This window comes from Mercenaria mercenaria, chromosome 15, assembly GCF_021730395.1.
Source record: "Mercenaria mercenaria strain notata chromosome 15, MADL_Memer_1, whole genome shotgun sequence".
In the NCBI taxonomy this organism is placed as follows: domain Eukaryota; kingdom Metazoa; phylum Mollusca; class Bivalvia; order Venerida; family Veneridae; genus Mercenaria; species Mercenaria mercenaria.
In genome coordinates, this window is record NC_069375.1 from 3,653,886 (window position 1) to 3,668,114 (window position 14,229).

The 14,229-nt window shown below is 35.4% G+C and overlaps 2 protein-coding genes across 9 annotated transcripts in view; one reads left to right on the top strand and one right to left on the bottom strand.

Moving 5' to 3' along the window:
• LOC123544077 (phosphatidylinositol polyphosphate 5-phosphatase type IV-like) overlaps positions 1-9,572 on the bottom strand; it is a 30,036-nt gene extending 20,464 nt beyond the window's left edge. Inside the window, exons 1-4 of the mRNA XM_053524414.1 lie at positions 9,481-9,572; positions 4,201-4,325; positions 652-2,437; positions 200-314 (exon numbers count right to left, since the gene is read on the bottom strand). Of these exons, the coding sequence (XP_053380389.1) occupies positions 200-314; positions 652-2,437; positions 4,201-4,273 (1,974 nt within the window). The 5' untranslated portion in view covers positions 4,274-4,325; positions 9,481-9,572. The remainder of the gene's footprint in view (positions 1-199; positions 315-651; positions 2,438-4,200; positions 4,326-9,480) is intronic.
• Positions 9,573-9,708: 136 nt separating this feature from the next.
• LOC123543471 (uncharacterized) overlaps positions 9,709-14,229 on the top strand; it is a 34,769-nt gene continuing 30,248 nt past the window's right edge. For all 8 annotated transcript variants that reach the window (XM_045329570.2, XM_045329808.2, XM_045329693.2 and 5 more), the window contains exons 1-2: positions 9,709-10,497; positions 11,323-11,771. In XM_045329570.2, coding sequence (XP_045185505.2) covers positions 10,024-10,497; positions 11,323-11,771 — 923 coding nt within the window. In that variant the 5' untranslated portion in view covers positions 9,709-10,023. The remainder of the gene's footprint in view (positions 10,498-11,322; positions 11,772-14,229) is intronic.

The following is a 14,229-nucleotide window of genomic DNA, read 5'->3' on the forward strand; positions in this document are numbered from 1 at the left end:
CAAGTGGTTCATTGTAAAAAGTAATGTCGAACACAGTACCACCAAAATGGCTCACACTGAACACATGGTTCAGGGGAGCTAAGCTTTCACAACTACATGAAGTTTAAAGAGTTATCTTTGCCGCTAGAGGTAGACAATTTGTAAAGACTGCACTTAGTCTAACAGCGTATCTCTACGTACGTTCTTATACTGTATTTACCTTGATTTCTGCCATGTTCCAGCACCCTACCCACAATCCTACTTTCCTGTCAGGGAAATACTTGTCAAGTTCTGATGATGACAGTAACGTTGATCCAAGTGTCCCATGCTTCATCCTTAAATATCCGTAAGTTTTGAATAAATTATAAAAGGTGTAAAATATTTTAACTTCCAGTAACTTCACATAAGCCTGCATCAAACTTTTTTTTTAAATATTGAAAGAAACAAAATGTGTCCAGTATAGTTTGTTACATAAAATGAATGGCCTCTTCTAATAATTTCTGCACTAAAACAATTTTTAAAATCTGACAAATAATGAAAAAGATTTCCCAACTGAATATTTTTTCAAAACAACTATGCTGGAATAACGACTGAAAGAATTAATGTTTAATAATATATTTCAGCCACTGAAGATGTTACAACTTACAGTAGACAATGACAAAGTTTGCTTACCTATCTCTGGCTTCTCGAGTTGGTACAGCATGTATTGTTGTTGTAGCTGACAGTGATCTGTGTGACATTGTCTCAAATTTAGTCTTGTCCTGTGCATTTGACCCAGAAAAGGAGCGCCCAAAGAATTTGGACATGGAATATTTTGGATCAGTTTTATATGTTGTCCTCAGTGACGTTGACTTCATATCATGTGGTAAAGGAGGTGGCAATGATTTTGGTTGTATAGGTGACAATTTTCCACTATTTAATTTTGGTTCTGGTATCACAGATTCCTTTTCAGAATGAACACTACGAGGACTGTCATTTTTAAGAACCTCCTGGTATTGTTCACTTATAGCTTTTAGATCCGAAGCTGACCCTATGGTGTCTATGGAACCTTTACCTGGACTTTGTACATCGCTACCATCCAAGGGAGCTAACACTTTCCTGTCTGTACTAGGACTAACTCTTGGTTTTCTTATTATCCTTTTCTTGCCTGATTTTTTACCACCGTTTCTCTCCTTCTCATAAGGCACATTGTCATGTGGTGATTCACTCTTATCTTTATTATCTGTTCCAGCTATACTGGTATCATGGACTTGAAATGCTTCTGTAACATCAGATGTTTCTCTTATTTGTTCTACTTCTGGTGAGTCATCATTCATATTCTGGTTAATGTTTGAATGATCATCAAAATCCTTTACTTCCTTAACATTTGGATGAATGCTCAAACCTTTTCTAACAGGTTCATGAGCAAAATCCATACCAATATCTATATCCATCTTATCACTTTCAATAGTCTGTAAGTTTGATAAACTAGTATTTAATATATTTTCACTAATTTTAGCACTATCTGAGTTTTGTTTCTTCTTCTCCATATCAGCTTCTTCACCAGAAGAATTCGATTCCCTGTTTCTCTTTTCTCCCTTCGGTGGAGTTTTTCTTGCAGATCTTGGAGTAGAGGGTGGTTTAGGGGCAAACTGAGCATTCTTTAAGGACTCTTCTGATCTTGATCTATCAGGGGTCATTCGCATAGCACGAAATCTATGCACTGTTGCATCTGATGGGGCATTGTTACTTATTGACAGATCATCTTTATGTTTGTTTTCATTCTCTTCATGGTCAGAATCATGATCTAAGTCCATAGGCAATGGGGGAGATAACTGAACATTTTCTATTTTTTGAGGACCGCAATCTAAGGGAGGTAAATCACCTAAGGGAGTTAATCCTGACCTAGGTTTTCCAGGACCCAATAAAGAAAATGTACCATCTGATTTTTCTGTTTCCGTACTTTTAGGAAATAATTCTTTCTTTAACTTTGATTTTTCTTTATCAACATTATTTCTGGTTGCTGGTGAAGATTCATGCTTTGCTTTCCTTGGAGGTGTTTGTTCACGTTTATCATATATACTAACAACAGTTCCACCTTCAAGTCCTATGTTGTTATCTTCAAGTTTTTTCCGATTCAGTTTCCTTGGAACAGGTTTTGGAGGAGTATTTTTCTCTTTATTAGCGAATTCTTCCAGCAGGTTGTCTGATTTTCCTGCAGACTTTACATTGCTATTATTCCTGTTCTTTTCATTCAGAGCTGCAACTTTGTCGGTATCGTTTACAGTATTGTCTTTGCCAATATCTGTAAGACTATTTTTAACATTTTGCTGTACTTTCTGGTCACTGTTATCCTTCGAGTCTGTTTTCTCAGTTTCGTCTTTCTGTAGGGACACTACAGATCCATATTCACTTCCACATTCAGATCCCAAACGTTTTTTCTCTGCTAATTTTGCAACTGCACTCTTCTTTTTCCGGCCTTAAACAAGAATACAGATATTTTAAATAATAACTTAAATAGTTTGTGGCATTTTTCTGTTGTTTATACAACTTGCGTCTCAAGGCACATTATGCTTTTTATTTCATGTTAAAGGCAGAAAAATCAGCTGTCTTATTAGAAAAGCAATACTTTCAATAGTACACATGAACTCATATATACAGTTATAGCCATAAAAGTGTATACAATAATTATAGGTTATTAGCTTTGTATCGGGAAATATGCAGGAGTTCTGCAGCAGAAATACTGTGCAACTTTAGGAGCCGATATTCTTCCGCTTAAGAACGAGTGCATAAATCCTGATGCAAAGGTAACAAGGCAGTCCGAAAGACAGCTAAATCCCCCGTCACTGCTATGGATAGTGAAAGGGTAAACCTTTGATTTTAGCTGTGACCTTGACCTTGAACTGACATGGCCGACTCATGAATTCTGCACAACGTCTTGATGAGGTGATCATTTGACCAAAGTTTCATGAAAATCCTTCAAGGGGTTTAGGAGATACAGAGCTGAAACCTTTGACCTTCAGTTGTGACCTTGACCTTAAGTTGACATGGCTGACTCATGAGTTCTTGATGAGGTGATCATTTGACCCAAGTTTGATGAAAATCCTTGAAGGGGTTAAGGAGATACAGAGTGGACACCAAATGGAAGGCTCAAACCTTCGACCCTTAGTTGTGACCTTGACCTTGAGCTGGCATGGTTGACTCAAAATTTCTGCACATCGTTTTGATGAGGTAATCATTTGACCCAAGTTTTATAAAATTCCTTCAAGGGGTTTAGGAGATATAGAGCAGACACGAAATGGAAGGCTCAAACCTTTGACCTTCAGTTGTGACCTTGACCTTGAGCCCACATGGCTGACTCATAAGTTCTGCACATTGCTTTGATGAGGTGATCATTTGACCCAAGTTTGATGAAAATCCTTCAAGGGGTTTAGGAGATATAGAGCGGACACAAAATGGAAGGCTCAAACCTTTGACCCTAAGTTGTGACCTTGACCTTGAGCCGGCATGACTGACTCATGGGTTCTGCACATCGTCTTGATGAGGTGATCATTTGACCCAAGTTTTATAAAATTCCTTCAAGGGGTTTAAGAGATATAGAGCGGACACAAAATGGAAGGCTCAAACCTTTGACCTTGAGTTGTGACCTTGACCTTGAGCTGGCATGGCTGACTCATGGGTTCTGCACATCATCTTGATGATGTGATCATTTGACCCAAGTTTTATAAAATTCCTTCAAGGGGTTTAGGAGGTATAGAGCGGACACAAAATGGCAGGCTCAAACCTTTGACCTTGAGTTGTGACCTTGACCTTGAACCGACAAGGCTGACTCATGGGTTCTGCACATCGTCTTGATAAGGTGATCATTTGACCCAAGTTTCATGAAAATCCTTCAAGGGGTTTAGGAGATATGGACCGGACACGATTTTGTTATGGACGGAAGGACGGACGCAGACCATTCCTATAATCCCTCCGCCACGGCGGGGGATTAATAACCTTTTTATTACATACATATCCACATGTATAAATGTAAATGATAATTTGTGCACATATTTTAGGGATGGGACTTGGAGATGTCTTCGAGATAGCCAGGATTATGAGATAAGCAAGTTTGATATATTTAGTTTTAACATTAGACATTCGCCATTAGATGGAGGCTTTGTTATGTATTTTAACTTTCCTTGGAAAACCCTTGACACCAACCATTTCATGGAGGCTAGTGTTCTAACTTTGAATATTTACCTTTATGTGGAGGCTTGTGCGTTAAGCTTACTATACTACCCGTGTTGTGAATAGTTTCATGTTCTATGTCCATCCTGAATCCATGATTACTGTAACACCAATAAACATCCTCATGTCACATAGACCTGAAACACAGAGTTAGAACATGTATTCAAATGGCAGTCAATGTATTCAAATGGCAGTATGTCTCAAAGTATTCAAATGGCAGTATGTCTCAAAGTATTCAAATGGCAGTATGTCTCAAGATTAGCATGTATTATCATAAGTTTTTTTTTCTATGACACATACAACTTCACAGTAAAGAAAAAACATCAAAAAGTTTTCATTTGTGAAAAATATCAAAGACATAAAATTTAGCTTAAAACCACTTCTGTTTTTTTTTCACATGCAGCATCAAATATCTTTCACTAATAAACACCATGTCTTACATTTTTCACATCTATGCCACTTAAACATGTTAAAATGTTTTCGAATCTATGGCTCAATTCTGAAGCTGTAAAACACAGTTTACAAAATCTTTAATCTTGACATATATAATGTAATCTTATGACAGATCAAATTTATATGCAGATATTTAAGTTCTCCCACAGTTGCTAGGCAACCATTCTGAATCTGTTCCATTAACATACTTTTTCCTTGACCTTAGAAACAATCAGTCTGAGTTGTGGGTCACATTCAAAACTAGTGCACCAACATTCAGTTTCAACAATTTTAATGTATTTTAAAAGACTGTTTAGCAGATTTTTGTATGTGAGAACCAAGAGAAAAATGTGACTGTTAATAAAACTGAAGTGCATTCCAAATCCATGCATCCCACTTTTCATCTTCAAAAGATGCTCAACTTACTTTGGTTACTACACGTGCTGAAATTATTAAATGAACATGTTATGATGTAAATGTGAAGTCTTTACACAGAACACTAAATATAAACTTCCTTCAAGTGAATAGATTCTAGCGAATTTTCCATTTCTTTAGTGCTGAGAATAGTTTCTCTGTTATAGCGAGCTCAAAAATCAAGCTGTACACTATCGCAAGTTTTCTTTCACACTGATATCATGGATTAAAAACTTTCGCCCAAGAAGCTAACAAGGTCATTTGTAAATTTGTTGGCGCAAAGTGAAACTGACCCAGACGAAACCCTGTTCGAACTTCAAGGCTTTGACCCATTTCACATATCCCCGTGAGACAACGTAAGGAATCAAATGATTGCCAAAAATAGGCAAGGAGAACTATTAAATTGCTTACTTGTCAAGCGACAAAACAATACAAGACCTTCTCTTTGCATGTGGTTATTATCTGAGTTTTGCAAGTTCATTTCGGATAAAAACGGAAGTTAGCTGAAAGCACCTGCTTGCACTTTACGACTTATTTATTCTACGGTTCCTGCCAATCACGCTTAAAATCTATACTGTACATTGAATGTAGTACAAATCATCACCCATCATGTGAAACAGATATTGTTTTGCATTTTATCAACGTTTTAAACTTTTAACCATATTCAAAACTATTTAATATATTTTCAGAGAGTTATTAGTAAGTCCTATTCAAACTTCTGTTTATTGAATATCATTGATTGTTAAACTTTGGCACCTGACATAAATTGGCCCTGCTCGGTGCAACTCATGTTGACCTTTGCACCCAACCATGACATTTATCAAGGAACACCCATTTAACAATGTATATGGGATATTTTTTTATCAATATCTGCCTGAATTCATGTGCAATGTGCAATGTAAGTACATATCAAAGAATGTCTTTAAAATTCTTAATTCATTCTGCAAGGGGGTCATATAAATCAGATCGCGGTATTTTTACTGCATGGACTTTGGTATAGGTTTTTAAAAACCTGACCAACAACAACAAAGATGGCCGTGTCTGCACATGAACTTCTAAATTATTTCCATGCTTCTAAGTGATGAAATGAGAGTGTCACTGAAGTACCAGTTTTGGGATTAAATAAAAGATGCATAAAACAGTGCCACGTGTACCGAGCGTTACTTTGTAAAAGGAATATATATAACTTTTCTCAAGCTGTCTGCTTCCTTAAGCTGCCTTGCTTCTGTTAGTTTCAACCAAATATTTGTAATTAATTGCTTGAAACATAAATCAACTAAAATCAAGCAGATAAAAAATTCAAATTGTGGTCCTTATTGTTCACTTACTGGTTGATTGATTGATTGATTGATTTATTTATTTCAGTATATAAAACACATGGAATGGTACAACACAAATTAAAACAACTTTCAAATATCACATATACAATGACTTGAAATTAAAACATATTGAAAGACAATTAAGAATCATTACTAACTTAAAATACCAATAACTGCAGAAAAACAAGGAGCTGCGTTCAATAAACGCTTGATGCCCCCGGTGGCATCCTTGTCGATACAAAGCAACCTAAGTCCAAAACGAGGTCAAGGTCAAACTGAGGTCAGGTGATGTTTGAAGATGAGGAATGGTCACAGGTTTTATCTGTACTAGTATCAATTCATTCTTGTAAGCGGTATTAATGCTAGATGAAACGGTCCCATTTGGTTAACCAAGAGATGGCCCATATAAAGCAACGTAAGTCAAAAATGAGGTCAACATCAAGGTCAAACTGAGGTCAGGTTATGTTTGAAGATGAGGAATGGTCACAGGTTACACCTGTATTAGTATCAAGTCATTCTTGTAAGCAGTATTGATGCTAGACGAAATGGTCCCATTTGGTTAACCAAGAGATGGCCCATATAAAGCAACCTAAGTCCAAAATGAGGTCAAGGTCAAACTGAGGCTAGGTGATGTCTGAAGATGAGGAATGTTCACAGGTTACATCTGCATTAGTATCAAGTCATTCTAGTAAGGGGTATTGATGCTAGACGAAACGGTCCCATTTGGTTAACCTCGTACCGACGGACGGACGGACAGGACAATCACTATATGCCTCCCGCATCAGTAGATGCCGGGGGCATAAAAATGTACCAGGACATGTATTCATATACCCAGGATGACATATATGTATATACTTATTCTGGACCTTGTCATTTACATCGAGGTAAGATTACTAATTTCTGATCATATTCAAACATTAAACAACAAACTTACATTTTCTTTATATAAACTGTTAAAGACCCTCGGTGTTTTGCAACTATAGTTGTAAACAATTCATTTGAAGAGTACCTGATTAATTAAATGAAACGTATGTAAATCGCGAAAAGGACCAATTTCACAACAACGATATGTTGATATTAATTTATTGAAATTACTTTCAATTTTTATAAAATGAGGTCATGAAATGAGGACACGTGTAGAACTTTGTTTATTCTACCAAAATACTACGTGATCACCGCTTGACATGCGCTGGATAAGCAAATTAACCGGAAACACCAACATCGTCGAAATTATTGGTCCATCGAAAACGCAAGTTGTGGGGATAATCGACACTTATGCCATATCTACCTAGATATGGGTTACCAAAAGTTACCAAAGACATAGTGTGGTAACAAATACAGAGCTTTGTGCAGATTGAGGTGCTGTTTTTCGGCCATATATGTATCTACCAAGGAATAGGATCCCTGTGAAATGAAATTACAGAGGCACTAGAGATCCTCACAAACTGTATACCATTGGACCTGCAGATAAAATTGATACAGGCACAAGAGGTCATCAGAATTGCAGAAAAGAGAGAGACAGACCCTTTAAAGGAGGAATTTAACAATTGGCTATCTGACACTAATAGTTACAGAGGGAAACCAACTACCTTCCAACTGCTCATGACAATATTTAATGAACTGAGGGGCACTTTGAAGCTTGAAAATATAGAAAGAGAATTTGAATATAGCAGAAAACATTATGGTTTGTCAAGAAGGAGGGAACATGTGCATACAGATAATTTCAAAGTAGACAAAGATATGCAAGTAGAAAATATCAGAGAGATAATAGATTCTTGTGATGACAACACGGTTTTAGTATTTACAGATGGTTCAGCACTTGGCAACCCAGGTCTCACTGGAGCGTGCGCTGCAGTTTACTTGGAAGGCTACTCTTCTATACCCATCCTGCTCAACAGGGGAGTAAGCAAATATAGTAACAACTACTCAGGGGAAAAAGTGGGAATAGAGATAGCACTGGAATTTCTGGCTGATATAAATACAATCACTGGTAGAAGGATCCATATATTTACAGACTGCCAAGCTGCAATCATGTCTGCTTTTTGCAAGGAAATCCCCACCAATAAAATTGAGGCCACCTCTAACATCAAGAAATATTTAGCTGCAATTGAAGAGAGACAAAATCATACAGAGGTTCAATGGATTCCTGGACACGACTGGTAATGAGCTGGCTGACAAACAAGCAAAATTGGCTGCAACAGAAATGAGCATGGCAGAAACAGAAGAGACAGGGATGTTAGATGCTAGAGAAGCTGTGACTGCTATGAAAAGTAAGGCTGTTAAAAAATGGAACAACAAATACTCGTTATCAGATAAAACTGACACCATACAAGAAATTTTCAGCAGGGCAGGATCAAGAATCTGTACAGGAGAAGAAGACAGAAAGAACTTTTCAATAATAAACCAACTGCTGTGTAGTCACAGTAAATTAAGAAATCATTGGTCTAAAATTGATAAGAGTTATCCCAGTATTGTGAACAATGCCAAATTCCAGAAACAGTTGATCACTTCATTTTCAAATGTTTAAGATTCTCTTCACAAAGAGATACACTTGAAAGGATGGTTGAGGACATACTGTACAGGAATAGCATAGACTGCAGCACCATTTCCATGTCTAAACTGGCAGGAGAAATAGAGGATGTGACAGTCACTGCAAAAGAAGAACTTGTCAAAGCTTTTGCAGCATTTATAGAATCATCAGGCAGATTTTATTAAATGACATTGAAACAACTTCCCTCAAATTTAATACAATATTTTCATATTAATAAAGAAGCAATGTGCAAAAAGCACATTGTGTAAGCAACCTGTGATGACAACGATAATGCACATAGTGGTCAATGCTACAACAAAAGCGGAAACGATCTACACACACACACATGAAATTGTGCATGCATCATACCTGTTCCTATAATAAATAACGAAAAACTGATTAGACCAAATTGAATATATTTTATCATATCATGTGAAACTGTTTTGACAACATTGACAACAACAAGTCTGAAATTGCAAAACTGTCAAAAATTAATCGGGTTCAACGATCAAAATTTCGGCTGTATTAAATCTAACACCTAATCTCAATAAAGACTCAATAATCTTAGGCTGAGTTTGTTTTGCAAACCGAACTTACATGGGTAAATTCAAAGAAAGTGTTCATGTTTCTGTCAGAATTTTTGTTTACACTCCATTTTGGAATTTTTTGACAGGTGCGCATGCTCGAAGCCACAAAGCGGGCAAATTGTTGATGTCGTAAACAACGAAGCAACGTAGTTTTATTGTTATAATAACGTATTATAACTTTCTAAATTCTCTATATATAAAGATTTAATGTTCAATGCTAATGTTTTCGGTTGCGTGCTCATAAAAACTTAATTTATGATGTACATGATTTTTCTTTTCCACACATAAATTGTCGTAAAAACGCATTGTTTACCCTGCCGACACAAACCCCATACACGCGTTAATACACTTCAGAAAAAGTGTATTTCTATGCTTTGTTTAGTGTAATAGAAAAATTGTTCATGTAGTGTTTTTTGTGGTACCCAATTTTACTAGTTTTTTTTTTATGAATGGAACAGCCAGACTTCGCTACCCAATTGTTTACAAATGGAAGTACCAGAACGTTTCATTCATGGATTATTGACAGTTTGATAACGGTTTATCACGGGCGTAAATGGCCGTGTTAGCAGATGAAACTGGTATGAATAGTGAAGAAAATAATCACAAAAATGAATCTAGTCATGAATCTAATTTATATTTTGACAGGCAATTGCAAAATAAATTATTGCAAGTTGATGAAGAATCAGATAATGAGGGGTATGAAAGTAAATTGTCTAAATCCTGGAGTAACATGAAGTTAGTTGGAAAATCAAAATCTGACACAAGAATTGAGGATATAAATGGATGGTTTCCTAGTGCCAGATTTGTTGGACGTAGGAATGAGATAACAAAGAATGACCCAAAGCCAGTTAATAATTTTATTCATCCTTGGAAGGATTACCGGATGAAAAAGGATGATAGTTTTGTATTCAAACATTATACAGAATTTAGAAAATATATAGAGCAATACAGAAATCAGCATGGCTGTCATATTAATAGGTTTCCTTCAGGAAATCAATTTGGTGAAATGCGCAGAACAGCATTCCAGGTAGTTATTTTTCAAACTAGAAATTATATATAAATCAATGTGTGTAATATAGCCTATGGATGTTAAAGAAACTGTTTCCAAATCAGCCAGGTTTGTATACTCCATGACAGTGCTATCACATTGTCAAGCTCTTTTCACATGATGTTAAAAAATTTTGCCTGGCAATAAATGTTTCTGTGAAAGTGCTAAACTTAAATTCTGCATAAACACGTTATTTGTACATTACAGTTTAAACAATTTTGGCATTAAATGCAAATGCAGTGTTAACTACATGTAAAATCTTAGCACTTAATACCATATAACTTGGTCTGTGGTATATTTAGTTTCTTATTTCAGGGCTCCATTTATTCTTACATGAAATCATTCACTTTATTTGATCTCGAGAATTTAACCATGGGTTACAAGTCTGAAGAAAAAATCAAGTGGCAAAGTTATAGTGTACTTAATTCTGTATAAGTGTACAAGCAAGAAAATGAAATTTTCTTGAAAACTATTGAGAAGTTTAATATAATTATGATTTAATAATGAAAATGTACTTTACAGTAAACATAAGTGCTTTCAGTATATGTATAGACCCTGCTTAGGTTCATAGATTAACCTATTTACCAACCATTACAAATATCCAAAGGGACTTTTTCCTTCAATAGCTTGGAAAGTTTTGTCTCACAGAAGAATAATGCAGCTTAGATCCCTTAAAGTTGGCTTTATTAAATGAACATGCATTCCCCTTTGATCAGACACCCAAGTTATTTTCCCCCAAAATTACAGGGGTATGCTTCTCCTCTTTACAATAATTAACTAACACAGTATTTTCATTTACAACAGAATTCAGCGCCACCACAGCAGACTTCAGTGACAGTTCAGCAATTACATCAGTCTGGATTTGCCAACTCTGCTCCGCCTTCATTCTGTAATGGTAATCATTATTCCAACATATCTTACACTAACAGGAAAGAGCAGCTTGGAACATTAGTTGCTCCATCTTCAAACTGTTCTTGTAATGCCAAGACAAATAGTACAGATTCATCTAGTCAGTCTCAAAAGTATAAAGTGATTCCAGGACAATTTACACGAACACATACGAGCTATGATCTCAGACACACTGATTCTGATAATTCAAGTGAATGTGGGGATTTGCGTTACAGAACTCCTAGCCGAAGAACTAATTCTGCCTCATCAACACGGAGTAGAACTGTCACTGGGAAGACACCAACCAAAATTACTGTGCCTGCCAACCCTAATACTCGTGCCTATCCAGTTCAAGCACTAACTATGTAAGTATTTACAGTGGAGCTTATAAATGTTAATGCCGTATGAACATGTAAAATCATAAAATGTATGTGTATCATTACCTCAGTGCATAAAATTGATATAAGAAGAAAATATATGCATTTTTTGTCTGAGGTGATGAATTATGCTTTCCTGTGTAATTGTACTTGTTAGAAAGAAACAAAAATAAGATATTTGCAATAAATTAACAAGAAAGACTTGCAATGCAATCAGATTCAATCAGCTCATCAAACAGGAAGGCTTCATGTATTAAAGTATTGAATAAATGAAGCTTTGAAAATAATTTACCATTCATTTTGTAAGTTTTGAATTTTTCCTTACAATCATTAATGCAATGCACTGCTTTTGGTTTTTGTGGAATTATTTCAAGTCTCATTTCTGCAACCAATTTAATATTGAACTAAAGGTCCTATAGACACAACTAATTTTACCTAATTGTACAAATCAACTGGCCATTTTATTAACCGTGAATTGCTAACACACAGTTAATTACACTAGGACTGTTCAATCTTCCAGTGTATCCAATAATCAATTTAGTTCATTGAAGGCTCATTGTGGTGTTTATTGGTATCGGAATAGCTTCTGCATCAATACAAGGTTCTGCAAATCACAATTAGCCTGGCATTTTAAACTGAAGCGATAAATAATCTGTTTTTCTCTGAAATCAATCTTTATCTTTGAGAGGTGGAAACCTTAGAGCAGTCATCAATATTTTATTTGTTTATGGACAAAAAAAGATCGTCTTGTATAGTTTCGCTCATCACGTACATACTAGGAAATATATTAATGAAATGACACTGTTCACTACAACATGCGAACTTAATAGTATAGTTTCAAGAGAGTTCTTTCTTCATGGAAAGAAGCCATCCAGATGGCTTACAGAAGGTGGGTTGTTCTACCCAGGTGCCCGCTCGACCTATAATTGTGTTGGTGCGATGTTAAGCCTAACAAAAAAAAGTTTTAAATTATATACGAAAAACTGTGTTAGATCATGCTTTACATTGATTAAGATTGAGTTTTTTTTCTTAAAATCATAATAGTTTATAATCATCTTCACAATCAAACTTTGCTACAGTATATAACCATTTTTAATCTTCAAGAGCTTTCTACGTGTCATTTTATTTCTGTTTACCTACAATAAGTGGCCCCCACAGACCTCGAAACAGTATACAAGTGTAAACGGTGGTAACAAAAGACAAGCACATATAAAGATAGCGGGTATTTGAATAAGATAATGTTTTAAAGTGAAAAACTAACATAAAATAAAAGTTTAGACAGTTTGTAAATAACTTTATTACTGTCCAGGATTTGCTTGTCAGATTGAACAGATGAGGAGAAATTTATATGGAGCTGCTACATTTGTTCAAGTGGATTTTGAAAGCTTCAGCATGTTGTTTGACTTAATTAACATAAGACAAAAATTTTGTCCATCTGTATGTCTGCATTTAGTTGACCTTACAATGCATTTAAATGGTAATTTCAGATAACATGATCTGGCATTTTGTTTATTTCAGGGTTAATCATGGAATTTATACACTCTTGACCTCAAGCTTAATATACATATTAGATTTCTTTCCAATGTTCCATGATACTGTCTTAGCATGACATAGATATGATTTCTCAAAATTAATGTGATATCTTCTACTAATTAATACTCTGTTTTGTCACGTTTTCTACTCTCTGATCTTATGAAATATCCCTTATACACTTTAATATTATTTTTGAAAGTATGTCATCAACTGATGCATGTTGGGAGTGTCCAGAGTGTCTGATTAGTTCAAAGAGTTAAATGTTCCCTCAATAATGTTGTGTAAAAGGTTGTGGAATGTTGTCTTTTCAAACAAAAGACTTAGCATTCTAATAATAAGTGTCAATGAGGCAGTGATATTTTTACTATCTTCAGTAAATAATGTACTATTAAAGTTACATACTCTTATTATTTCCCGCTGTATGATATCTCCTTTTTAAAACAGACACAACTATGAAATATTTAATGTGGCAACCATAATGTGAAACAGTTTGTTCATCAAAGTGAAATTCATGGAATGTAGATGTGTTTGTAACAGTCAATGTTTTCCTTTAGAAATCATGGCACTTTGTCTTAACACATTTTGATGATATACACAATGCCTGTCTTTGGGTGGGTGTGTCGTGGGAGTGGGGGTGTTCAAGAGTTGGTGGGAAAGGTAGGGGTGGAGGATATATGTCACTTATCCATTACATGTGACACATCCATGATTGTATCTTTTAACTTAATAAAATTGTTATAACATCGGACTATGTTGTCTCCGTAAGTCTTTATATTTAGACTTAAACAATAGACTGAAGGAATGCAGTATAAATTGGGTTATCTTAGATCTGCATCTGGTCAATCATAAACAGTTTATTATAGCTTACTATAATATCAAATCTTATAAACTGAACTAAATAAGTCATTGAATG